This window comes from Cladophialophora carrionii (assembly GCF_000365165.1).
Source record: "Cladophialophora carrionii CBS 160.54 unplaced genomic scaffold supercont1.9, whole genome shotgun sequence".
In the NCBI taxonomy this organism is placed as follows: Eukaryota; Fungi; Ascomycota; class Eurotiomycetes; order Chaetothyriales; family Herpotrichiellaceae; genus Cladophialophora; species Cladophialophora carrionii.
Genome location: NW_008481834.1, coordinates 654,033 through 679,791, shown reverse-complemented (window position 1 = coordinate 679,791; position 25,759 = coordinate 654,033). Strand labels below are relative to the sequence as shown.

Below are 25,759 nucleotides of genomic sequence, written 5' to 3'. Positions count from 1 at the left end.
TTTCGTTCACGTGCACAAGTAAGTACTCCGTACAGTACATGCTGAGTCTATGGTCCTACGAGCGTATTGGCGATGTGAGATGGCTCGCGGGCCGTTCATCTTAATACCCCATCATGATGAACGTGCTAAGCAGGTATACACAGTATACCACTCCGTACAAATACTCTACTCGAGCATACCGCACAACTAGGTACATAGCGCTACTTGACGTACACACTACAGTGCCTTACTGTTAGAAGAATACTTCCCGCTCTGCTCGGTACTCGTCTCAACTGCCCCGTGACAGGTGCGTGTTTCGATTTCTACCTTATTGCCGTTCTTTGTCGGCGGATATCGGTGCGACTGAAACCCACACGCTACAGTATAAGGGAGAGAACCGCCAGGCCGGACTTGAGCTTGGCTTGCCTCTGACGCATATAACTCGTACATACCTGCAGCGTGGGTGTCGATTTCGACGTCTATAACCATACTTCCCGCCATTCCAACCGCCCCCGAACAACACACCAAACACAACACCACCCCCTTCCCGTTTCGCCTACCAGACATGTGGCTTGTACGCATAGGGTGGAGAATACTCCGTAGGGGGGCTCCGAGTTACGAAGGAGGGTTGCTGCCTTTGCCGATTCCTCTCCCCTCTACCTCTCCCCTCTGTAGCGGCAATGCACGCTTCTTCACATGCCACGCCTCTTACTACGTACATCTCTCTGAGACCAAGGACGATGGTAAAGTCGACATCTATCCAATCTGAGCGAGCGATCTCTCCCTCCATCAAGATTCGAGAGTGTCACTGTGTATATGCCCTGCAAGGATGCTGAGTGTTTGTGTCTGAGGTCTTTTCTTTTCGGATCCGATGCCCCCCTTTCCTCTCGTCCTTTTGAATGTCGGACGATACCGCGTCGGTCAGTCACTCGCTCGCGCGCGCCGCCTCGAAACCTCGTAGACTTGTGCGAGAACGCGCAAATCCTCAAATCCCCTATATAATCGACCATCGTAAAGTCGCCGACGATACTCACTCTCTAGATGCTCGTCCTCCAACCATATGGGTTTTAAAGCCTTCACGATCTCGTCCAATGCGAGGTCTATCTCACCTCGCTGTTCTGGCTCTTTGTCACCGTTGTTTTCTCCGTCCTCGATGTTTCCCTTGACCTTAAGGGCCTCTTCCCATAGCTCTCTGCAATACGCTCCTACGACTCGAAATTCGCCTTCAGAGAATATCACGTTCTCAAGTGGCTGTCCGGTGTGCAAGATTGCACTACGTGCGATCGGTTGGCGGGTGAAGATCTGCGCTATCTCAACTGAGCCTAGTCGATCCAAGTTCTGGTTCAGGGTAGGTACCAACGACTCTGCACAATCGACGTATGCGGACCACATCGGACTGGTGTCGAAGAGTTCCTGTAAGGACTGACTGACAGTGGCATCTATTTCGAAGAATTCAGCCAAGCCCACAGGAGAATATTTGCAAAAATCAAGGCTGATCCGCCTCAGTGCCACGGACTCATCCAATTTCACTCGGACTTCCAAGAGGTCGTAGGAGGAAATGCTGTGCTCGACCGAGGTCATTGACCCAGTCATCATAGGGTACATCCAGCTACCGTAGGCTGTGCAAACCATGAGGCCTTCGACATAGGGAACCTCAAGAAGGGGAAAAGGAATATGACCCAGGGAGCTGTGCGAAGACGGTAAATAATCGTTTAGGTCCACCTGGAAATATGAGTTGGCAAGAGCAATGTACATGTGCTGCCATAAGGGTAGTTTGGTAGGTGGAGAATATGCGCCATCGAGTTTGGACCCCATCCCGTAGTAGAGAGTAAGACTCTGTGTCCATGAGAGACGTTTTTTGAGCACTCCAATTAAGTCGTCCCTGCCGCTCCTGCCTTTATATATCCACTGGATGAGGCAAAAACTGACCAGTTCGCTCGATACGCTGGAACCGGGAGATACTAGCTTCGAGTTAAGATATGCGACCATGTCATACTCGTCCGCATAATGGAGGGCCACGTTTTGCTGAATTGAGATTTGTGGACAAAGTAGAACCAGGCCGTCTGGGATGTTGTCGTCGGTGCGTTACTGTCCGTCTTCTGATTTGGCTAAGTTCCAGGGCAGACCCCACGGGTTTCGCACTTGGACACTTGCGAAGACAGAATCCGCGACATATGTCTCATAAGGCGTCCAAAATTCCCGCCGTATGTCGCTCCCATATGCGAACACTCTTTCGGCGCTGACATCAGACTGGTCGATGGTGGAAATGACCGCAGAGGACAGCATGAGCAACTTGATGGCGTCCTGTTCGGCAATGCCACCAGACTGGAGAAGAGCAGCACCCTTTTCACTTTCAACCAGGAAATCTTGTGCGCTACGGTGAATGAAGCGAATATTCGTCGTACGCGCCTTCTCCAATGACTCGTAAGAGAACTCTGCTGGGAATTCTGGGGATGAGTGGTACCAGATATCCTCTCGGTCGAATTCCACCAGGTTCGCGCATCTCGCCACAATATTCACCTCCATATTGGATGCTAGAGTGTCCAAGGCTGCAAGGCGAGAAGCATTCAGACCGCTCTCGAAGAATTCCTTCAGTTGTTCTCGTCCCGAGGAGGCGAGAAGTAGGTCAATCGAGTTGATGGTCATATCCACCTTGGTCGAGGCGTGGATTAGTGCAAGGTGTGGTTTGGGATGTTTTGCATAAAAAGTGTCCTGTTTCTCAAGCAAGAACGTGAAGAGGTCATTCATTTCAGCAGGACACCCTTCCAAGCGCAACTCGAGATCTTCTTCGGAATCGCCTTGGCCTGCAGCGTTTTGGAGGTCTCCAGCAACCAGGGCAGCCCACAAGAAGACGCCATCAGCCATGTCAGCAATCCGTGTTGCGAATGTCGCGGCTCGGGTTTGCTCAAGTCGCTCTTGGCAGTGCATTCGAATGTCATTGTGATTAAAGTCCTGCAATATGAGTGAAGGATAGTTGCAGAGCGTCCGCTTGAATGCGGGCTCGGGTCGACTTGAGCAGCAGATCTTGACCGTGTTTGAAATGGAGACGATGTAGCGGACGTCGTGAAGTAAGGCCTCGTGGTCGCTTGCAACCTCATCCAGCCCATCGACGAGGATGCAGTATTTGTGTTCGGAATGTGTGATCAGGTACTCAAACCAGGATCTCAGTTCAGTATCCGTCCAAGTTTGAGCGCGAGATCCCGACATTGTAAGGCAAGATTTGAGACTGGCGGGAGCGAGGCCATCATCGTCAGTCCGGATCGTCTCCACCAGCTTCTCGTTTTGTTCCAGCATCTGAAAACACAAAGATCTCCACATTCCTTGCAAAGACTTGAGCAACACACTAGTAGCCGGTCTGAAGAACCAGAAAGTAAGAACCTGTACAGGCATTGGACGTGCCCATTCTGCCAACATATCAAAGCCTGAACCGCGTGCATGTAAATTCTGGTAGATGAAGTCCATAAGACTCGATTTGCCACTGCCTAGTTTCCCACTGACCCAGAAAATCTCTTTGCCATTTCGAAGCCACTCGACAAATTCATGATCATAGGAACGGGAGGGATTAGAGCGGCGCTTGTCAGGCTGCTCAAATACCCAGCGATAAGTGCTTGCGAAGTCCGAGACGCGGTGTTCAATCATGTTACGACGTCCGTCCATCTCTTGAAAGGCTAAAGCATCGAGAAGGCGCACTCTGAGAGCGTCTAGTTGTTGATCCCGGAGGTAGCTGGTCTGCGCAGAATGGTGGTTATCGAGGCGTCCAGTTATGGAAGCCCCTGTGGCTTTGATGGATGTCTCGATATCAGTGGATGCAAGCTGAAGACGGCCCAATATCTGGACAATGGTATCTCTCTGAGCTTGATCCAGAGCCTTGAACTCTTTCCGTCGGGCTAGGTCGTCCTGGCCCGCTTTAAAGCTGATACAATTTAGAACAAGGTATAGTGATATGCATTGGAGAAGGACAGACACTGCACGCCCAGTGCTATTACGATCTGCAATCGAGCTGGCGTCCATGTGGTATACACAAAGTTCACAGGGGAGCGTTGAGCTGACTTACTAGAGTTCTTTCAGAAGGCCAGCCTGCAACGCAGCCTCTTGCTTCTCCAAGGTCTTTAGGAGCTTGTCGATTGTCCCCTTCTTGAAGATTGTCTTCAGCGTCGTCTTGAATGCGCTCCCTGTTCGTCTATTGCCAATACTCTTGGACAGTTTGAGCTTGTTGAGCTCCGTTTTGAGATCAGCGGCTATCTTGGACGCATCCTGCGCAATTTGCTGCAGCCTAGTTGCACGTGTCGTGGCGTGAGATTTGAGGACTGCCCGTAACTCATTGTTCGCTGCTGCAAGGCCATCGGCGTATCTCTCAATGTTGTTGTTCTCATCCAGTGACCCTCGCTCGTAGAGTTCTTTGCACACAGCCGCAGCTTCTATACCCTGTTCGACGAGGGTAACGACGTTGCAGGCGAGTCCGAGCGCGGTTACAGGATCCATAGCGACGCTGGACGGTACAGAGCGTACACAGAGAGGGGCTTGAAGGGTCAGGTTTCGATTGAAAGCGTTCGACGACTATCTCGATGATACGGCTTGCTGTGGACCAAGCTGAGGTCTTGAAGCGTCACTTGACCGAAGATGGTGCCATCAGGCTGCGCCCAAAGGCAGTTCGCCTTTGCTGTGCAGTCAACGCGGCTGAGCTCTGCTGTTTACAGTTCGATTGGCCTCCGTCGCCTGCATGTGGCTTGCCCATCTTGGGTCGACCGCGGCAGCTCGTACTCCGTAACATGCGGTGGCATTCTTTCTCTCATAGCTGATTTGCCGCTGGCTAATGACCCTATATCAGAAGTCAAAGTGTCAGGAGACGAGGTTTGGAACTAAGCGTAAAATACAACTGTGGTTGTGTCTGGAAGCAGTGGTGAATTTAACTTCGCGGTCGCGCCTTCTACGCCACTTGTTGCGGTGCGGGTGCAACTTGAGCTCTTTCCTTGAGCACGAGATGTCACGTGCAGTTCACGTGACCCATGGTATCGATGTCTCCGGAGCTTTCATGAGGTAGCTTAGATGGTATCATACACAACACTGCACACACTCTCTGCACCGCGTGACGGTGGCTACAACACCACTACAGTAAATGCTGACAGTGGCACTGGCCACCAGCATCAATTGTCTCTCAGGTCATTCATCAAGGTATAAATCCATCCCGTAGCCACGCAAACAGCATGAATCGTCGACAAGAGCAACATCTGCGGGTTCTGCTCGACTCGTGCGTCCCATCGTATCGTTGACCACATGCAATTCATTCCATCGTGACACTCCCTCCCAACTGTCGAGGCCATCCATTGTACCGTATCTCATGCGCGTCCAGGATTAGAACCCCTCTCCTACCGCAACGTCAACTTCTTTCCGTTTCTGCCGATCAATCTTGGGCTCGAATGCTCCTTGCCGAGCAGCTAGGCTCTCCATCCTCCGCAGCAGACTACCATCCGTAAACTCGCTGGTCGAAGCCAGATCAACGAGAGGCTTGCCGTCAGCGCCTGCGGTGGCGTGACCTGGCCGGGAACCGCCCTGCGTCCGACGGCTGGCACTACGCGCCAGGAGACCCGTCCCTGTGAAAGGCCCTTCTTCATCCATCCCGTTGCCATTCATCGCCGACTCGACCATAAACTTCTTTGGAAATGCCGTGGGAGGAGCGACTGACGATTTTGTGGGCAGCTTCGATCCTGCCACTATCTCGTCAAAGCTGGGTCTTGCTGGGACGAGGTCGATCAGCGGTCTCTGAGTCTGAGAATGTGACGGCCGGCGAGTGGAGCCGAGCTCAGCGTTCCGACGTATCTCAAAGCTCGTGCCAGAGTCAAGCAGTGGCTTGAAAGACCCGAGTACATAAGGCAGAGACTCCTTCGAGTCACTGGTACCCGGTCGACCGCCCAGTTGCTGCCCGAGATTTGGTCCGGGGGGTTGTCGTTGACCCTCACCCAGCATGTTCACCAAGTACCAACTCCGCCAGGCGTGGACGGCGTGATACCATTTGTCAGCGATCTCCTTGTCCTTTGTGCAGAAGAAGTGCACGAAATTTGCGCCGTCGAGGAATACGGCAGACTTCTCCTGGCTTTTGAGCGCATAGCAGAGCTTCTTGGGGGGTTTCAGCTTTTTGAGCTGCTTGGTGGTAGGCGTGTACACGTCGAAATCGGAGACGTGGCAGATATTGGTAGAGTCAATGCCATTCTCGTTCTTCGACATGGTCATCTGTCCATCCTCTCGTAGCTTCAACCACCGCTTGTCCCATTTGCCAGGCCTTTGTGAATGGTATATCTGCACGGTCGTCCCGTACGGTTGCTGTCGGGGAGCGTCTGCGGTGTGCAACCCCGAGACAGCACAGTCACTTGCGGCCATGATGAAAAGATGATTCTGCGAGTCATTGTCCCACGAGTTCATCACATCTCGGATCCGCTCATACCTGCGCAGCGGTCTTTCCAGGCTTAGCTGCGAAAACGATTCCAGGAGGACGGCTGTGCTAGGGTCAATCGCCTCGGACATACATAGCGATGCGGAATTGAGAATGTCCTTGGCCGTCGTAGAAGGGGTGACGGGCAGAGTAATGAACGCTTCCCTACATTTGACGCCAACCCGTCTCTCGCCAGCATTCACCGCAGATACCGGAGCATCAAAGTTTGGCTTCATGATTGGTGCTTCACCCCCCGGCACCTTGTCGATGCGGCTAGCACTGTTCCTTCTGGCGTGACTTGCCTTTGGCTGCTGTTGCAGCTGCTCGACAGCGGACGATGCGCGCCGACGGTGTCCGCGGGTGTCCTGTTTCGAGGGCGCTGGTCCGCCAATGACCATGGTACGCATTTTCGAACTCTTGCTGTCACGTTGCGGCTCCATGGCAGAATCAGAGGAGGCAACCGCGTCCTCTTCACGTCCAACACCGTGGGCATGCTGGCTGACTTTCAATCGTTCACGAACAACCTCCACCTTGGCTTCTCGCTTCGCTGATTCCTCGGGTTTGCGTAGCGCTTCTTCCTCCGCCTGATGTGTGCGTGCCACTTCTCGTGCGTTCTCCTCCTCTTTTCTGCGCCGTTCCCGCTCTTGGTGCCGACGTCTGCTCTCCACCTGTCTGAGTGCGATCAGACGGTCGTGCTCACCCTCGAGGATAAGCCGCGCTTCTTCTCTGGCTGCTTCATACGACCTCCGAAGTTCTTCGGGCTCGGACACTCGCCCGGTCGAGGCTGATGGCGGCTTGCGTGAGGTGGTCTTGCTCGTCGTCTGCCGCGTGCCCGCATTAGGACTGTTCTGTTGGATAACCATTCTGCGTCCGCCGGCTCCTCTGTGGTTGATCGGCTCATCTGTGTCAGCCGCCCCGCCAACGGTCTTCCCTCGGACTCTTGAGACAGTCGCGTGACCATTGTCCGGGGGCAGTTGCGGCACGTTTGGCGGTGGCGCGCTTTGAGTCGCAGGTAGTCTTCGATGATACCGCGGAGGCAGTCGCGTCAAAGCGCTCGGCGAAACCTGCGGTAAGGGAGGAGGAGGAGGAGGACTAGTCTGAGGTTCCGCGTCTTTAGGTGCAGATTTGCGGACTGATCTGTAGCGCAGGAACTTCTGAGGTTGCGCCGAATGCGCAGGCGTGTGTTGGGCGTCAATATCCATCGTGGAAGGTGTCGCACAGTCTTCGCGACTCGTTCCTCATTATCGTAAGTGACGCAGAGAGGACGTGAGAATGAGAGCCCCCAAACCAGGAGGGGCATGAAAGCACGATGGGATGCGACGGAGGCGAGGAATTTCCCTTGTTTATCTGCAAGGCTGGGTTTCGCGTATGTACGAGTAATTAGCACATGGCATCCGTGGACCCCAGCCCCCCGCATTCTCCGGGTGGCTGTTGCACCAGCGGGAAGCGAACGCCGAGTTGAAGCCGCCAGAATCCGTGTATTTGTGAAGGCGCCAATGCGACAGGATTCGAGTGAGCTTGCATCTGATGCAAGAAAGACGACTGTGTGGTCGAGTGCGAGATTTTGACCCTTGTCAGCGATGTAGGACAGCAACACCACCACAACCCTCCTCCTCCGACAGCTTAGACTCGCCCACCGCTATACACCATCTCCCACAGGGACTCCAGTCAATTGTCCTCGTCATGAATGCACGTTGTCTCTTATATCGTAAGTCTGCCAAGCTGGCTGTGTTATGGTGCTTGACCAGCTGGTGCGGATCATCAATAGGAAGGCTTGCACGATCTGGAGATGGAATTAGCGAATCTGGACCACGCGGCACCGGGTCATCCGATATTTCACTGGTTGCCCCCGTCGAAGCCTGTCGCGCTGCCGACAATCCGGAACTGGTGTTGGAAACCGAAGACTCAGTGGACTCACGCAACCGAAGTGCAGAGTCCTGTTCGTCCACAATATTCTGAGAAACGATGCTGGCTCGATTGGCCCTCGAGGCAACTCCTTTTCTCTTCTTTACTGGACTGCTTTTCTTGGGATCTAGGCCGACGGAGTAGCCCAGCGCAAGTCGTTCAAGGTCCCAAAAGCGAATTTCGGAAGCGGTATCGCCGAAGGCTAGAACAGGAGGTAGCTCTGGATAGTCGGATGAGGGCAACAAGAGCCCAAAGCGCATATAAAATGGGTCGCTGTTGGGAGCCTCGAATTCCAGCATTCTTTCAAAGGGGGGCTGGTCTTCGAATTCAGGCGAGATCTTGATAATTTCCACCCCGTTCTTGCCTATCCTCCCCGTACGCATAAACCCGTTACGCGTGTCTAGATGTTCTTCGGCCTTAGGGGCCGTCACGGGGCTTGGGGGCGGCTTCTGTGTGTCGAAGCCAGTGATCTTCCATAGCACGATCTTGCCTTCTTTTGCGGCTTTGGATATGACCAGGTCACCAAAGAACTTTGCGCGATCAACAAAGTCGTGATGTACGGCCGAGCTGGTGAAGTGAGGGAAATGGATGACGTGAACTTCGTCGGAGCTTCGCTTCCTGCTTTCTGGTTCAATCTCCCGCCAAAACGATGACCCTTCTGCAAGATCCGGGATGGTCCAGACACAAACGAGGTGGTCATGACCACCGGTGATCAAGTATCTTCCGGTAGAGTGCCACGAGAGGGTTAACAGGCCTTCGGAATGGCCTGTTGCTTGGCCGCAGATGATGATGGTGTGTGATTCATGCCGGAAGCTGTGTCGTCGCAAGTCCCAGATCCGAACGCTCTTATCGACCGAAGCGGTTGCGACAATCCACGGGAAGATTGGATGGGTTGCAATGTCGTTGATGCCCCCATGCCCGTGACCGATCAGTGTTGTGAAATGTTCTCCTGAAGCGGCATCAATCACCTTGAGTTGGCCTGATCCACCGGCAAGGGCGAGCAGGGGCTGGTCCTGGTGGATGTAGCACCATGAGCATGAGTTGAGGCCCGAGGAATCACCGTCTCGCACTTCCTGCTCATCCTCCAATTCATGAAGCAACGTGATGACACAATCAGTCTGAGCCGACAAGCGAGCAATGTAGACTTTCTTCTGAGAGACAACGGCAAAAACGGGTTCTGTGTTCGAAGGATCGGAGTACGGGTAGAACTTGACATCGTACACGTTGAACCGATCTGTTTCTGTTCCAGTAACGAAACTGCTCACCACTCTGGGTAGCACGAAGGATTGCTGAAAGTTCGTCTGGGAGGCCATACTACGGTACCGATGGCCAAGGTATTCAAGAGGCGGCGTCCGTCCTCCAGATCGTCGGGTTAGCAGCGGTTGTGGACTCCGAGACAGGACAAGAGGCCGATTTCATTGTGTCAGAGCAGTGGCCTGCCTTTCTTTCTCTTTGGGCCAGAAGTGAATGGCGCCACTGGCGGTGTATTTGCGCAGATGATGTTGGTAGACTCCTTTCCACTCGCACCGTAGCATGCAACTGCTCCCTGAGGCCCCGTTAACGATTACATCCAGCTCCCTTCACCGAGAAGGCTTTGTACTCGGGAGGAACGTGCGAGGCTCGATCGGCCGACCTTCATTGAATTGCAAGTACACAGAGAATCCGGGGCTCGTCGCTGCAAATTCGCTTGGCTCCAAGCCGCCACGCCACTTTTACGTCGATTCAATCACTTCCACCTCACTCTCGTCGAGTTAATTACTTTCTCACCACCATCGAGTCACTGATTTGATGCCGAGGTCAATATTTACAACGCGATTGACTTAGACGCCACCGCAATGGCACCTGTCCTGTATGCCCAGAAGACCCCTGATCAGATTAAAGACGAGCTGGAGCAGCAATTTCTATCGCCGCCGACTACATTCAGTCCGGAATGGCTGAACAAGTTGCAGCATCGATGGGACTACCAATCTTCCAATCACGCTGAGTTGTGCCAGTTAGCCCCTACGCAGACAAGAACAGTCACCCGCTTCACCCGTGAAGGTCTTGAAGGGAAGATCACGGGTTACCGACAGGTTACGGTGCCGGCGTCTAGTGCCACAGCGAAGAATTCGACGTCTCTGCTCCGAAGACCAGCCAGTCGAGCCGACTTTGTGCGCGGCGCTGCGGGCTTCTTTCCCTTTGCACCTGGTGGGTTGGACGGAGTCGATGCAATTCAAGCCTATGAAGACCAGGTGACGCTCGAGGAAGAAAACAAGCGACCGGCCAAGAAGTCCGGCGGACTGGATCGCATCATCAATTTTGGAGGAAATGAAGGCCTTCTCGAGGTACCTCCAGGCTTCAGCAGGGGCATGAAATTGGCCGAGAAGAAGTCCGCCCAGGCCGAAGAAGACGCTGAGGATGTGGAAAAGACGCTGGAGGACGATGATGACGTGGAATTGGATGTCAATGATGACCAGCGCAATGGCGAGGATAGGGCCCCACTGGAGAATGGCGCTGAAGAGACAGAAGATGAAGACTTTACCGACCTTGATGAGCTCCTGCCAGTGGAGTTTCCGTCACTTGAACCGCATGGGGAATTGATATCTGCGACCATGAAGACCGCTGGCAAAGAGTGGGCTCACGTGGTTGACATCAACAAGGACATCCCCAACTTCCATGAACTGGTGCCTGAGATGGCGCGTACATGGCCATTTGAACTTGACATTTTCCAGAAAGAGGCCGTTTACCATCTCGAGAGCGGCGACTCCGTCTTCGTGGCCGCGCACACATCGGCTGGAAAGACCGTGGTTGCGGAGTATGCGATCGCGCTGGCTGCGAAACACATGACCAAAGCAATCTATACGTCTCCCATCAAAGCACTATCCAACCAGAAATTCCGCGACTTCAAAACCGTCTTCGACGATGTCGGCATTCTCACTGGTGACGTACAGATCAACCCTGAAGCCAGCTGTCTTATCATGACGACCGAAATTCTGCGCAGCATGCTCTACCGTGGCGCTGACCTCATCCGAGACGTCGAGTTCGTGATCTTCGACGAGGTACACTATGTCAATGACCTCGAACGAGGCGTAGTCTGGGAGGAGGTCATCATCATGCTTCCTGACCATGTGACCCTCATCCTGCTCTCGGCCACAGTGCCCAACACGTACGAGTTCGCCTCCTGGGTCGGTCGTACCAAGAAAAAGAATATCTACGTGATCTCGACGCCGAAACGACCCGTGCCGCTAGAACATTATCTCTGGGCCGGCAAGGAGATGCACAAAATCGTGGACTCGGAGAAGCGCTTCCTTCAGAAGGGATGGAAGGCTGCCAACGACATCCTCTCCGGACTCGACAAGGTCAAAGAGCAGAAAGCTATCGAGGCGCAAACTCCAGCTCGAGGTGCGCCAGGTCGTGGCGCCCCGGCAGGACAGCGAGGCGGTCGGGGGCAACCAGCACAACGGGGCGGGCCAAACCAACGAGGTGGCACACAACAGCGTGGCCGCGGCCCCACGCCTAACCGTGGTCAAGGCAATATTGCACGGACAGGGCGTGGTGGTGGCAGAACGACCGCTGCCCAGGACAGAAATCTATGGGTACATCTAGTCCAGCATCTCCGTAAGGAAAACCTGCTCCCTGCGTGCATTTTCGTCTTCTCCAAGAAGAGGTGTGAAGAAAATGCCGACTCTCTTTCCAACCAAGACTTCTGCACAGCAGCCGAGAAAAGTGCGATTCACATGATTATCGAAAAGTCGATTGCCAGACTGAAGCCAGAGGATCGGGTGCTGCCGCAGATCAGACGCTTGCGAGAGATGCTGGGTCGAGGCGTCGCCGTCCATCATGGCGGTCTCCTGCCGATTGTCAAGGAGATCGTCGAGATCCTTTTCGCACGGACACTCGTGAAGGTGCTGTTCGCGACGGAGACATTTGCCATGGGCTTGAACCTTCCAACGCGCACTGTTGTCTTTTCGGGATACCGCAAGCATGATGGACGAGATTTTCGAAATCTGCTTCCAGGAGAATACACCCAGATGGCGGGTCGAGCGGGTCGTCGAGGCCTCGACACCGTCGGCACGGTCATCATCGTGACGCCTGGCAAGACCGAAGCACCTCCCGCGGGAGAACTCGCCCAGATGATTACGGGCCCGGCCACGAAGCTCCGAAGCCAGTTCCGACTGCACTACAACATGATTCTCAATCTCATGCGCGTCGAAGCTCTGAAGATTGAGGAGATGATCAAGCGCAGCTTCTCTGAAAACGCCACGCAGGCTCTGCTCCCCCAGCACGAAAAGCAGGTTGCGCTATCGCAGGCTAGTCTCGACAAAATCAAGCGGGAGCCCTGCGACGTTTGCGACATTGACCTCGAAGCCGCTCACGCAGCAGCTATGCAGTTCGAACGGCTGACGAAAGAGCTCCACATTCGCTTGCTCTCGTCGCCCGTTGGACGCCGTCTTTGGACGGCCAAAAGATTGATAGTGTACAAGAAGGTACCAGATCCCCTTCTTCGGGTCCTTCGGAGACCCTCCAAGCTGACTCGCACAGGATGGCACACGCATGGTAGGAATCCTCCTCGACGAACCTCGAACCGGCGGACCCCGACCCTCGCTCAAAGTGCTCGAAATTTCCGACGTCGACGCGCAGAGATCGACGCGAGATCTCCTCCCCTACCTCCCACGCGTCCGCACGGTGTTCTCCCCTCTTCCCAGCAAGGTGGCCCGTGTCAGATGGAGCGTTGCCCAGGTCCAGTTGGACGATGTGGAATGTCTAACCCAGACGGTCGTCAAGGTAAAAGGCCCCAACTGGTACATCCAGGTCCGAAAAGGTAATAGTATACTTACAGCCAATGCAGGTTGACCTACGTTTGTTACTAAATAGCCATGCAGAGCAGCAGAAGTTTGTGGAAAATGAATTCCTCACCGTGTACTCGTCGTGGATCTCCACGGCGTGGGACGAGCAGGAATGGAACAAAGTGCACGAACTATCCATCCGAGAGTTGTTAGTCGAGCGGCAGAGAGCTGCTACAATCTTCCAGAACGCAAAGAGTCTCTCGTGTGACAGTTTCTTGAAGCACTACGGCATGCAGCACGACGAATGGTTGATCAAGGAGAACATCCAAGCCCTGAAGATGCTCATGTCTGACCAGAATCTATCCCTCCTGCCGGACTATCAGCAGAGAACCGAGGTGCTGAAGGATCTCAAATTCATTGACGAGGAGTCGCGCGTGCAGCTGAAGGGCAAGGTCGCGTGCGAGATCCATTCCGCGGACGAACTGGTGCTCACAGAGCTGATACTGGAGAACGTGCTGGCATCGTGAGTTTCTTGCTGTCTACGAAAGGGCGCGACCGGAACATGCACTGACAGATGATCATGCAGGTTCGAACCCGAAGAGATCGTGGCCCTCCTTTCCGCCTTTGTCTTCCAGGAGAAGACGGATTCGGAACCCCAACTCACCGAGAACCTCAAGAGAGGCAGAGACGAGATCATCAAGATTGCCGAGAAAGTGAACAAATTCCAGATCCTGCATCAAGTTATCCTCTCCTCCGACGATGCCAACGACTTTGTCTCGAGACCGCGGTTTGGTCTGGTTGAAGTGGTGTACGAGTGGGCGAGAGGGATGTCGTTCAATCGGATCACGGATCTGACGGACGTGATGGAAGGGACGATTGTGCGGGTCGTCACGAGGTTAGACGAGACGTGTCGAGAAGTCATGAGTGCGGCGAGGTTAATTGGTGATCCGAGTCTGTACCAGAAGATGGACAAGGCGAGGGAATTGATCCGACGAGATGTCGTGTTTACAGCGAGCTTGTACATGTAACGTTCGGGGTATGAGCACGAATGGCCGGGCCGGCCATCTCAGGAAGCGTGGACATGAGCAGCCTGCCTCTGTGAGGTATTTCAAACGGTCGAATGGAAGAAAAAGAGTAGTGTTGTTGGTTACGTGCTTGATACTTCTCAGCAACGTCCTCCTAGACAAACAGTTGGGGAATACGCAGAACGAACAGAATATGTTATCTCAAAATGCCGTCTCTTCAGCACCGTTCCAAGATATTGATCTATACCTATTATACCTGCATGTACTATACACTCGAGACACGCAAACGAATCGCATTCAGGCAACTAAGAAATACGAGCAAATACGAACGGATATCAGTCAGGCACGATGCGCAACTCCTACACCGAACCAACAGCCATCATCTCGCTCGCCTACATAGTACATACTTGACGGCCATACTCCGTACATCCAGGACATTCTTCGTCCCCTTCCTGCGTGACGGAACAGGTCCTTGTACCGTCCAAAAAGCACCGGCAGGCACGCAAGGGGAAAATCGACCACCACCGTCGATCAGTAATGTCGACCTCTGCCTCTCCTCCCAAGCTCATCACGTCCAACGACCTCGTCGTCTGCCGCACCTGCGGGGCCCAATACGACGTGCCCGAACGGGTAGGCAAGACAGAATGCCGGATCTGCGAGGTACGTCTGAGTGCAAATCCTCAGTGTTAAAAAATCACAGCAGTCTCATAATCCATTCTCTGTTCTTTCTGTGTAGGACCCCCGCCAATTCATCCCCCCGTCAGGACATAGCTTCACGACGCTCGGCGAGTTGATCACGTCGCAAAAGTACGAGAATGTGTTCGAGCAGTGCGAGTGGAATGATACAGTGATTGAGATCCATACGGAACCGAAGGTACGGTCGATTAGTGTGTTTGTGAAGGCACTGAACTCCAGTTGAGCACTTGCTCGCCTATATCCTCGCTCACGCAGGTACTCACCTAATTACTCACTTACTCACTTACTAACCAACGTCCGTGTCTGGCGGTAGTTCGGCATCGGGCAAGGGGCGCGCTTGATCCGGACGCCTCATGGCAATGTGCTTTGGGATTTGGTTGCTTATTTGGATCAGGGGACCGTGGATAAGGTGAGCGAGCGAGCGAGCAGAAAAAAGGCCCACGTCCAGGAGGACGGTAGGATGAGCAACAATACAACTAACGCTCTCACGCGCTGCACATCCAGATCACAGAGCTGGGCGGCTTGAAGTTCATTATCATTTCACATCCGCATTTCTACACGTAAGTCGTGCGCTCGTCTGCATGAGTGCCTGTCTGCCTCACAATCTCCGAGTACAGTCCGGGCTTCCCTTCATCCATCCCATCCGCGGAGTATGCTTCTCTTCTGACTGCCAGGTCAATGCAGAACATGGGCGGACTGGTCGGCCACGTTCAAGTGCCCGGTATACATGACGGAGGTCGATTCCGTCTGGGCGAACCGCACGAACCCACCACCTGAAGGGGCAACTCTGAAATTGCTCACCAAACCCACTGCAGAACTGCTTCCTGGTCTGACTTCCATTATCTGTGGAGGTCATTTCCCTGGAAGTCAATGTCTGCACTCCGCACCGCCCAACACACCCATACCAACGCTGTTTGTCGCGGATACAATTTTCGCCGTCCAGTCTGGACAGAATCCTGACCCCGGGAAGAGGAGTGATACCATATCGTATCAGTTTTTGTGGAGTATTCCCAATTTTATTCCGTTGCCGCCGGACGAGGTGTTGAAGATATGGAAGGCACTGAAACCATTCGACTTCAAGGCGACGTATGGGGTTATGGCGAAGATCTCCAATGTTTGTAAGTGTCTGTCTCGTCCCTTGGTCCTGGGATCATTGAGTAAGGTGGTCGTTTGCTTACGCAAGATTTTTCGGCATAGTTGAGCGGCCGGGTCAGTCGCTCAGTCTCAAGAGCCGAGTTCTGCAGAGTGCCAAGATTGCGGTGAAGGCCATGGGGTATAATGATCATGCCGTCTTTGCGGAAGAATTGTGATCCGGTATTTGCTGACTGGAGTCCGATGAGAGCTGAAGTGCCAGTGGTGGGAAGCGAAAACTGAGGACTTGCTTGCGATTCGTGCTCTTGCTTCAAACTAAAAGAACAGCATTCAAACAACCATCCCGGCTCGGGTCGTTGGTGACCTGAGCATATTTTCCCCAGACGACCTTACCACCAGTGGTCACCAGCCCAAGTTCCGAGACATTGACCTCAATAACCGTACCCTTGGTCAAAACACCCAGTTGTGTGTATAGTGGATTTTGTGGATTCTTCTTCACACTTATTATGGGTAGTTGAACTGTAACTCCCAACTCTGGATGCGTGACATTGGCTTTTTTGTATCGCAGACCCATAGGCCGAATGAATCGCTCGTACTTGACGGGTCGTCTCGTGAAATCAGGTCCCACAAACGTGGGTTGCGTGATCATTCTCTTCCAACTCTTCTTTGCAGTCTTCTTGCCAGTCTTGACCACCTTGAACATCTCCTCCTCGCTTATGCCCTTGACTTTTGGTAATGGCACGGAGAACTTGGCCGCCTTTTCCGCCCGTTTGTTCTTGATCGCACTCGACAAAGCCTTTGCATTGTTCGCCTGTGAACGATCGAGCAGGTAATTGGGCAGAGGTGTCGAGGAAGGTTCGTTCGGTGCCGCAGATTTAACATCTCGTTCTTCTTGCGCTTTGATGGCTTTCCGCATCTGGATTTTCTCGGCATGGCGTTTCTTCTGGTGCAGTTTGGCTCTCAGGCCGCGTAGGTTTTGGGCCTTTTCGGACTGGGAGTGGCCTTCTCTTGCCTCGCGCTTTCGGACTCGCTCATCATTGTCGAGACGCTTGCCGTGTTGCTTCGTCCAGCGTTCGATGTACTCGTTCTGAGGCATGGCGACGGCTGCCTTGAGTGGCGAATGAAGGTTGGGGGTTAAATTCAACAATGGTGAGGAGTTTAGAACGATGCACCGACATTGTCGTCGCTACAGTCAAAAAATCATTCGGCGCCAAAGATTTTCCGAGACCGAGTCACATGCCAAGCTCTGCTGTGATTGGATCCACATTCAAGCAAAGTCACCAGAGCCGTTTGACTTGAGTCTGACCTGGCAAGCCTGGTCTTGATGGTCACCATCCATTAATCTCCTCTGGGCAGTTCTATCAGCTTTCGTTTTGAGTTTTCAGGCCCTGCTGCCAGCAGTATGGAGTACCTATAAGACATACGGGGTCAAAGCCCACCAGATGAAATCACCACCACTCTGACAGAGCCATTACCGCCGCAATGATCTGACGTCTGTGACAACACAGAGTTATTGACGGTATCGGCAATACATCATATCAAGCCTTCCTAATGTCAAAACAAGAAGTGTTGCTCCGCGGCTCTCAGGTCTCAAGGACTGATCGCAATGGCAGGTGTAATGGGATTACGACCTGCAAAAGCGTCTAGCCTCATCCAGAAAGGCCAGAGATAAGCGGAAGGTCAAACATTTCCTCGCAACGTTCCACACGCGCAGATTCTCGCGTTATCCCGCGGATCTTCATCGTTGTGCAGCATCGATCTCGACGGGGGCCCAGAAGGTCTCTTCGATAGGGACGCGCACACGCAAATGCACAAATTATGTCCTCTCAAAATCCTCGGTGACGCAAGTTGCAAGGGGGGGCAGGCCTGACCCTCGCTCCGCCCTCCTTGTCGTGGTTCTGCGTGTGGTCGCTGGTATCGTGTAAATGAGCCGTCATTGAACTAAGCTGACTCTGCCATTGCCTCCTGTGCGTCCTTCTCGTTGATCTGGTTACTCTGGTAAAGTCGCGTTTGTCAAGATCTCCGTCGTTTTATTATTACGCGAAGATGGAAGATCCGAACACGGACAGCGAGGGTGTACCTGAGAAGATTGAGAAGTTCGACAAACAACAGGCTGAAGACGTGCTGCCTCCGTCTCCGCCGCCCACAGACGACAACACTTCAGACGCGGATGACGAGCGAATAGAGATACCACTTCCACCTCCTACGCAGGTGCCCACCGAGGTGCTGGATGTTGATCTCAAGACGCCAGATAGCCATGTACCGCGGGATCCGAGGCTAATCAGACTAACCGGTGTTCACCCTTTCAATGTCGAAGCGCCGCTGACAGAGTTGTTCAATGAAGGCTTTCTGACGAGTCCCGAACTATTTTACGTTAGGAACCATGGAGCTGTGCCTCAAGTTAGCGACGACGATATTATTGACTGGAAATTCACGGTTGAGGGACTGGTCGAAAATCCCTTGACTATCTCTCTGAGACAACTGATGACCGAATACGAACAAATCACCTGCCCGATTACCTTGGTATGTGCTGGTAATCGGCGGAAAGAGCAGAATATGGTGCGGAAGAGCAAGGGGTTCTCATGGGGCGCGGCTGGTTTGTCAACGGCGCTGTTCACAGGCGTGGTCATGGCCGATGTCATCAAAGAATCAAGACCTATGCGGAAAGCAAAGTACGTTTGCATGGAAGGTGCCGATAAGCTTCCGAACGGCTTCTACGGGACTTCTGTCAAATTGAACTGGGTGATGGACCCTAACCGCGGATTCATGCTGGCATATAAGATGAATGGAGAGACGCTGAGACCCGACCACGGAAAGCCCCTACGCGCCGTCATCCCGGGGCAAATTGGTGGTCGATCAGTCAAATGGCTCACCAAGCTCATCGTCACGGATGCACCTAGCGACAATTGGTATCATATATATGACAACAGGGTACTGCCGACAATGGTCTCGCCGGAAGAGTCAGCAAACAATCCGAAGTGGTGGACCGATGACAGATATGCCATTTACGACCTCAGTCCCAACTCGGCGATATGCTACCCTCAGCACGAGGAGCAAATATGCCTAACCGGCGCCCCGAGCACCTATCGAGCGAGGGGATATGCCTACAGCGGCGGCGGGCGACGGATCACCAGGGTAGAGATCTCATTGGACAAAGGCAAAACGTGGCGGCTAGCAGATATTGACTACGCCGAGGATCGATATCGTCAAACCGAAAGAAATCTATTCGGTGGCAGGATCGACATGTCGTGGCGTGAAACATGCTTTTGCTGGTGCTTTTGGTCCGTAGATCTGGGCACGAGAGAACTTGCTGGAGCGAAGGACATCTTTGTCAGAGCGATGGACGAGAGTATGAATGTCCAGCCTCGAGACATGTACTGGTCAGTCCTGGGCATGATGAATAATCCGTGGTTTCGGGTCACCATCACACTAGAAGGCGACTACCTCCGGTTCGAACATCCAACCCAGCCCGCACTCATGCCTGGCGGATGGATGGAAAGGGTCAAGAAGGCCGGTGGAAACCTGGCCAACGGCTTCTGGGGTGAAAAGCTCGAGGGTGAAGGCCCAGTGGTGCCCCCTGAAGAACAAGCCAAGGAGATACTCATGGTCAAGGAAGGCTTGAAGAATCCGATCACGATCGATGAGCTGCGCAAGCACGATAAAGAGGAGCAACCCTGGTTTGTTGTCAACGGCGAAGTATACGATGGCACCGCATTTTTGGAAGAACATCCTGGTGGTGCGCAGAGCATCATCTCAGCGGCTGGTCTCGACAGTTCGGAGGAGTTCCTCGCCATTCACAGCGAGACCGCGAAGGCAATGATGCCGAAATATCATATTGGCTCGCTAGACGAGGCCGCAAAAACTGCCCTGACCGAGGATGAAACGGAGGCCGACCAGTCGGGCAAGCCTTCGGAGAAATTCCTGAATCCCAAATCGTGGAAGAAGGCAGTTCTTCACGGCAAGCGGATCGTTTCGTGGGACACCCGTATATTCAGCTACAAGCTAGAGCATCCAGAACAGCGCCTAGGACTCCCCGTTGGACAGCACCTGATGGTCAGGCTTCGGGACCCAGCCACTCGCGAAGCAATCATCCGCAGTTACACCCCAATCTCAGAGATCAATGACCGGGGATTTATGGATATGCTTGTCAAGGTCTACTTCGCCGATGCTGGTGGCAAAGGAGGAAAGATGTCTCAAGCTATGGATGCTCTGCCTATCGGACACTTCATTGAGATGAAGGGGCCAATTGGCAAGTTCGAATATCTTGGCAACGGCAAATGTCTTATCTCAGGCAAAGAGAGGTTCGTCAAGAACTTCGTGATGATCTGTGGAGGGAGCGGCATTACACCCATATACCAAGTGTTCCGTGCTGTTATCCGCAACCCAGAGGACAAGACTCACTGCATCATCTTCGACGGCAATCGATTGTTTGAAGACATCTTGTGCAAGGAAGAGCTCGACACGTTACTGGCAGGCAATGAACACAGATGTAAGGTTCTACACACGCTGACCAAGGCGCCGGACGATTGGACTGGTCTCCGCGGGCGTATCACCGGCAAGCTGGTACAAGAAAACTACACCAAGACCGAGGACACGCTGGTCTTGCTCTGTGGCCCAGAGGCCATGGAGAAGACTATGCACAAGGCACTGTTGGACGATGGATGGAGTGACGACCAGCTCATGTTCTTCTGAAGCGCATGCTCCAGATAAGGCAAATGGAAATTCTCTCATCTGCATATCTGCGGCATTGGGATTATGGTTTTGGAACATGGGTTTCTTGCTCTTGGCCGTCTTCTTGGCCTGCGATTGTGGAAAAGATATTCAAGCATGTGACGAAGTGTTGCTGAGATATGGACAAGTCTGCAGGCATGATGGATGAATGTTTCTAGTCAGACAAGAGGCTACATGTAGTGAACAGGTACTGTGATGCTGTAGGGGTACGAAGATCCCACAACCTTTGCAACCCGGTACCGGTATTACGAGCGGTTACAATACAATACCGCGCTAGTCGATCGTCATGTTATCGCAACTTTCATCGTCCACTCAGCTGCGTCTCTCTTTCTCCTGCACAATCCCTCGATGTCTTATCGCAGCGCTCCACCTCCGTCAAATCTCAGACCGTGGAGAAGACATGATCTTCGACATGTCCCCGATCGAGCCCTACCCAGATATCTCGCGTCCTCTGCCGATATGCGACTGACGACAGACAATGACAATGCAATATTGCCAATTGGCCCTTGAGTCCGGGGGTACCAAACGGGCATCTTGGCCTGCCTCCCCTGCCGATGAGCCTCGCTGATAAGCAAATCCGGCAATGTCGTTGGCTGGTTCGACATTCACTTCATCCCCGCGGATATGATGCCTCGCGTGGGTGGCGTCAGGCATTGAACCATGGCACAGACACAGCCAACGGCCATCTGTGAGACGATGGAAGAGTCCTCGCACCCTCCCCAGTAAGCATTTGAGCTCGAAGCCAATCCATGCCCTCGCCGCTTTCTTCGCATTGCTCATAGGGGTTGTCGACAGGAATATCGCGTCCAGTCAGGCTCAGAAGCAACGGCGACATGTCCTGGGCAACATCTTCTCCTGGCATGGCCATCAGCCGAGCTCCCAAGGACGCAGAGGCCAGTGGGGACCAAAAACCATCGGAGGGCCAGAGGAAGAAAGTCGTCGTTGTTGGCTTGGGCATGGTCGGCATCGCTTTCGTGTAAGCCTCTTCAAATGAGAGAGAGTACACGCACTGACAATGGATGGCCAGTGAGAAACTCTTGAAGCTCGACGCCAAAAGGAGAGAATACGACGTCGTGGTCATCGGGGAGGAACCTCATCTGGCCTATAACCGTGTTGGGTTGACGAGCTTCTTCCAGCACCGACAAGTCGAGTCGCTGTACCTCAACCCCGAAGAGTGGTACAAAGGCCATCCTACGGATGCTCTGAACTATCATCTCAACACCCTGGCTACGGAGATCAAAACGTCTGAGAAAGTTGTCATCACTGCCAATGGAGATACGATCCCCTACGATATCCTGGTGCTCGCCACTGGCTCTGATGCTCTCCTACCGAGACACACTCCTGGTCACGATGCCAAAGGCGTCTTCGTCTACAGAACCATCGACGATCTCCAAAAACTGATCGAGTTCTCTGCCACTGTCAAAGGCACGACGGGATGCGTTGTCGGTGGAGGCCTGCTCGGCCTTGAAGCCGCCAAGGCCATGATGGATCTTGAAGAATTCGGCCAAGTCAAGCTCATCGAGAGAAATAGATGGGTATTGTCTCGACAGCTGGACGGCGATGCAGGTGGCATGGTCGTTGAGCTCGTTCGCAACCTCGGACTAGACGTTATGCTCAGCAAGCGGGTCGGGAAGATCGTTGCCAATGAGGACAACGCCGTCAAGGGAGTCGTCTTTGAAGATGGTGAGGAGATGGAGTGCTCGTGTATAATGTTTGCCATCGGCATCAAAGCGAGGGATGAGCTTGCCAGAAATGCCGGCTTGAAATGCGCCGACCGCGGTGGTGGTATCACAATTGACAACAATCTAAGAACCAGCGATCCCAACATCTACGCCATCGGCGAGTGTGCGAGCTGGGAGAATCAGACATTCGGCCTCATCGCCCCGGGCATTGAGCAAGCCGATGTCCTGTCCTTCAACCTCACCCAAGCTAAAGTCCACAGCCCTCGCACATTCAAACGACCCGACTTGAGCACCAAGCTGAAACTACTAGGTGTTGAAGTCGCCAGCTTTGGGGACTTCTTCGCCGACAGAGACGGTCCCAAAGACCTGCCAGCCAGACATGTCAAACGAGCAGAAAGGGCGCCTAAAGGTACCGACGCTACCCAAGACAAGGTCAAGAGCCTTACTGATGGGCCTGCACCTCCAGCCGTCAAAGCCCTCACGTACCGAGATCCTTTCGCGGCCGTCTACAAGAAGTACCTGTTCACCGTGGACGGGAAGTACCTGCTAGGCGGCATGATGATTGGAGACACCAAGGACTACGTCAAGCTGGTTCCTATGGTCAAGAACAAGAAGCAATTAGAGGTTCCTCCTTCCGAGTTCATCATCGGTGCCTCCAAAGACGGTGATGAGAACGCCGATGACCTCTCCGCCGACACCCAGATCTGCTCCTGCCATAATGTCACCAAAGGCGACGTGGCCGGTGTCGTCAAAGATGGCTCCTGCAAATCACTTGGAGACGTCAAGTCTTGCACCAAGGCCGGCACGGGCTGTGGTGGCTGCGTGCCCCTCGTGCAGTCGATCTTCAACAAGACTATGAAAGAAATGGGCAAGGAGATCTCGAATAACATCTGCCCTCATTTCAAGTACTCTCGAGCCGATCTGTATAACATCGTCTACGTCAAGAAGCTGAAAGACTTTGGCGAGGTCATGCGAGACAGTGGCACCGATCCTGATAGTCTGGGCTGTGAAGTCTGCAAGCCCGCGGTCGCTTCAATCCTGTCCGGCATGTTCAACAAGCATGTCATGGACAAGCCGCTCCACGGCCTGCAAGACACCAACGACAAGTACCTCGGCAACATTCAACGCAACGGCACATTCTCCGTCATCCCCCGTGTCGCTGGTGGCGAGATCAGCCCCGAGAAACTGATCGTTATCGGCCAAGTGGCCAAGAAGTATGGCCTATACACGAAGATCACTGGTGGCCAACGTATCGACATGTTCGGTGCGAAGAAGCAGGACCTGCTGAACATCTGGTCCGAGCTCGTCGCTGGCGGTCTGGAATCTGGCCACGCGTACGCGAAATCTCTGCGCACAGTCAAGTCCTGTGTAGGTACGACGTGGTGTCGGTTCGGCATCGGCGACTCAGTCGGCATGGCTGTTCGGCTCGAAGAACGCTACAAATCCATCCGCTCGCCGCACAAGATGAAGGGTGGTGTCTCGGGCTGTGTGCGCGAATGCGCCGAAGCGCAAAACAAGGACTTTGGCCTGATCGCCACGGAAAAGGGATTCAATATCTTCGTCGGTGGCAACGGCGGCGCAACGCCGCGACACTCGGAGGTCCTCGCGAAGGATGTGCCTCCTGACGATGTCATCCCCATCCTCGACCGCTATCTTATGTTCTACATCCGGACAGCCGACCGCCTGCAACGGACGGCGCGCTGGGTAGAGAATCTCCCTGGCGGGATCAAATACCTCCGCGAAGTCATCCTGGAAGACAAGCTCGGCATCTGCGCCGAGCTCGAGAAACAAATGCAAGAACTCGTCGGCACCTTCTTCTGCGAATGGACCGAAGTCCTTAACGACCCGGACAAGCGCAGATCGTTCCAGCAGTTCGCCAACAGCGAGGAGAACCGCGAGCCGGCCGTCGAAAAGGTCGAAGAGCGAGGCCAATCCCGGCCCGCGTACTGGGCCAAGGACCCCGTGCACGACGACTTCAAGGGCACGCGGTGGACGAGCCTCACGTGGCAGCCCATCGTCGAGGCGAAGCGGTTCCAAGACCTAGACACCGGGTCCAGCCAGACGGTCCTCCGTGGGGATACACAGCTCGCCGTCTTCAAACTCAAGGGCAAGTACTACGCCTCGCAGCAGATGTGTCCGCACCGGCGGACCTTTGGGCTTGCCGACGGGCTCATCGGAGAAATCAAAGGCTCTGACAGCAGCAACAATGACTGCAAGGAGAGCAAATTCTACGTGAGCTGTCCGTATCACAAGCGCAACTTCCAGCTCAACGGGGACGTGGACTTTGAGGACAAAGCCGCGGGGGCGGGCTCCTGCTCCAACGACACCAGCATGTCGATCGCCACGTTCGCGGCCGAAGAGCGCGACGACGGCTGGGTCTACCTCAAGTTGCCGCCCGTGCAGGAAATGGATAACGTGCTGGGCACGACCAAGTGGGTCGTCAAGGCCGGCGAGACGCCCAACCCGTTCGCCAGTCTGGACAAGAAGCTGGGGTTGAAGAATGGGTTACGTCCGCAAAAGACCGTGGGCGCCATGCCGGGCACGGGCAACGTCAATGCCGGACGGGAGATCAGTGTCGCGGCGCAGAGGAGGATAGATTGGTAGATTCCGAGTAGTGAATGTATTGAATCTGGATGGGACGGCGAATATATAAAATGAATAGCACTATTGAATTATATGAGGATGGACTGAGAATGCGTACACCGGAAGAGAGTGAGTGGGTCGTACGTGAGTACGAAGTACGTATACCCAGTAAAGGAGCATGATGAGGTATGTATACCCAGTAAAGGAACATGATGGGTAGGTACGGTATATAATTCTGCTCTGCTCCGCTCCGTGATCGACCTTCCCGGCTCCCCAGCTCTTTGCCTAGCCCTACTTATTAGAGTATTTATCCTATGACTACGCTCCCACCTCTTCCCTGCTTCATATCGGGCACAGGGATATCTCTACCCTTCAGTTCCAGACACCAATGCTACTCGTATCTCGGTCGTGGAAAGTCGCACTGCATTACATTACCGACAGGTAGAGGGCACCCACCCACTCACTCACTTTCTTGATTCTGATAGATCATGCTTGAAAGAAAAGAAAAGAAGCGTGAGCAAGCAAGCAAGCAAGCAGTATGAGCGTATCGGTGGGAGGAAGGGGAAGCAGCCAACAGACCAGCCGAGTCCCTTGTAACAGATCAGAAGAAACAGGAGGTTTTTGACCATGGTAGACGAAGAGTCTTGAGTAGACAGTACGGGCTGGAATAGTGGAATACTGCATCTATGACTCTGTCGTTGGGCGGCAGATTGTGGACAGGACAGTGATAGAATACCAACTGGCGAGTCACCGAGTCAAGTAGAGGATCATGGATCTCAAGGTGGAGAATCATCCCTGCAATTCCATCAATTGGCTTCGATTATGTTCAAATACACCCCCTTCTCGGGTGTATACGGCTCAGTCCGAGAAGGC

At 53.6% G+C, this 25,759-nt stretch overlaps 10 protein-coding genes across 10 annotated transcripts; 4 read left to right on the top strand and 6 right to left on the bottom strand.

Moving 5' to 3' along the window:
- Positions 1-900: 900 nt before the first annotated feature.
- Positions 901-1,794, bottom strand: G647_09327 (uncharacterized protein; the record flags this gene model as incomplete). The annotated part of the gene is made up of 1 exon (XM_008733630.1): positions 901-1,794. The coding sequence occupies one exon, from the start codon at positions 1,792-1,794 to the stop codon at positions 901-903; it is 894 nt and encodes a 297-aa protein (XP_008731852.1).
- A 270-nt stretch (positions 1,795-2,064) lies between these two features.
- Positions 2,065-3,990, bottom strand: G647_09326 (uncharacterized protein; the record flags this gene model as incomplete). Its single annotated transcript, XM_008733629.1, has 1 exon — positions 2,065-3,990. One exon carries the CDS (start codon positions 3,988-3,990, stop codon positions 2,065-2,067), a length of 1,926 nt encoding a protein of 641 aa, XP_008731851.1.
- Positions 3,991-4,032: 42 nt separating this feature from the next.
- On the bottom strand, positions 4,033-4,461 carry G647_09325 (uncharacterized protein; the record flags this gene model as incomplete). Its single annotated transcript, XM_008733628.1, has 1 exon — positions 4,033-4,461. The coding sequence occupies one exon, from the start codon at positions 4,459-4,461 to the stop codon at positions 4,033-4,035; it is 429 nt and encodes a 142-aa protein (XP_008731850.1).
- Positions 4,462-5,331: 870 nt separating this feature from the next.
- G647_09324 (uncharacterized protein) lies at positions 5,332-7,608 on the bottom strand (the record flags this gene model as incomplete). The annotated part of the gene is made up of 1 exon (XM_008733627.1): positions 5,332-7,608. One exon carries the CDS (start codon positions 7,606-7,608, stop codon positions 5,332-5,334), a length of 2,277 nt encoding a protein of 758 aa, XP_008731849.1.
- A 372-nt stretch (positions 7,609-7,980) lies between these two features.
- On the bottom strand, positions 7,981-9,624 carry G647_09323 (uncharacterized protein; the record flags this gene model as incomplete). The annotated part of the gene is made up of 1 exon (XM_008733626.1): positions 7,981-9,624. One exon carries the CDS (start codon positions 9,622-9,624, stop codon positions 7,981-7,983), a length of 1,644 nt encoding a protein of 547 aa, XP_008731848.1.
- Positions 9,625-10,146: 522 nt separating this feature from the next.
- G647_09322 (uncharacterized protein) lies at positions 10,147-14,105 on the top strand (the record flags this gene model as incomplete). Its single annotated transcript, XM_008733625.1, has 4 exons — positions 10,147-12,777; positions 12,833-13,112; positions 13,174-13,600; positions 13,664-14,105. The coding sequence occupies 4 exons, from the start codon at positions 10,147-10,149 to the stop codon at positions 14,103-14,105; spliced, it is 3,780 nt and encodes a 1,259-aa protein (XP_008731847.1).
- Positions 14,106-14,639: 534 nt separating this feature from the next.
- On the top strand, positions 14,640-16,108 carry G647_09321 (uncharacterized protein; the record flags this gene model as incomplete). The annotated part of the gene is made up of 6 exons (XM_008733624.1): positions 14,640-14,762; positions 14,839-14,976; positions 15,112-15,207; positions 15,303-15,358; positions 15,483-15,916; positions 15,996-16,108. 6 exons carry the CDS (start codon positions 14,640-14,642, stop codon positions 16,106-16,108), a joined length of 960 nt encoding a protein of 319 aa, XP_008731846.1.
- Positions 16,109-16,200: 92 nt separating this feature from the next.
- On the bottom strand, positions 16,201-16,986 carry G647_09320 (ribosome biogenesis protein nsa2; the record flags this gene model as incomplete). Its single annotated transcript, XM_008733623.1, has 1 exon — positions 16,201-16,986. One exon carries the CDS (start codon positions 16,984-16,986, stop codon positions 16,201-16,203), a length of 786 nt encoding a protein of 261 aa, XP_008731845.1.
- A 950-nt stretch (positions 16,987-17,936) lies between these two features.
- Positions 17,937-20,582, top strand: G647_09319 (uncharacterized protein; the record flags this gene model as incomplete). The annotated part of the gene is made up of 1 exon (XM_008733622.1): positions 17,937-20,582. The coding sequence occupies one exon, from the start codon at positions 17,937-17,939 to the stop codon at positions 20,580-20,582; it is 2,646 nt and encodes an 881-aa protein (XP_008731844.1).
- Positions 20,583-21,640: 1,058 nt separating this feature from the next.
- Positions 21,641-24,907, top strand: G647_09318 (nitrite reductase [NAD(P)H], large subunit; the record flags this gene model as incomplete). The annotated part of the gene is made up of 1 exon (XM_008733621.1): positions 21,641-24,907. One exon carries the CDS (start codon positions 21,641-21,643, stop codon positions 24,905-24,907), a length of 3,267 nt encoding a protein of 1,088 aa, XP_008731843.1.
- Positions 24,908-25,759: the final 852 nt, after the last annotated feature.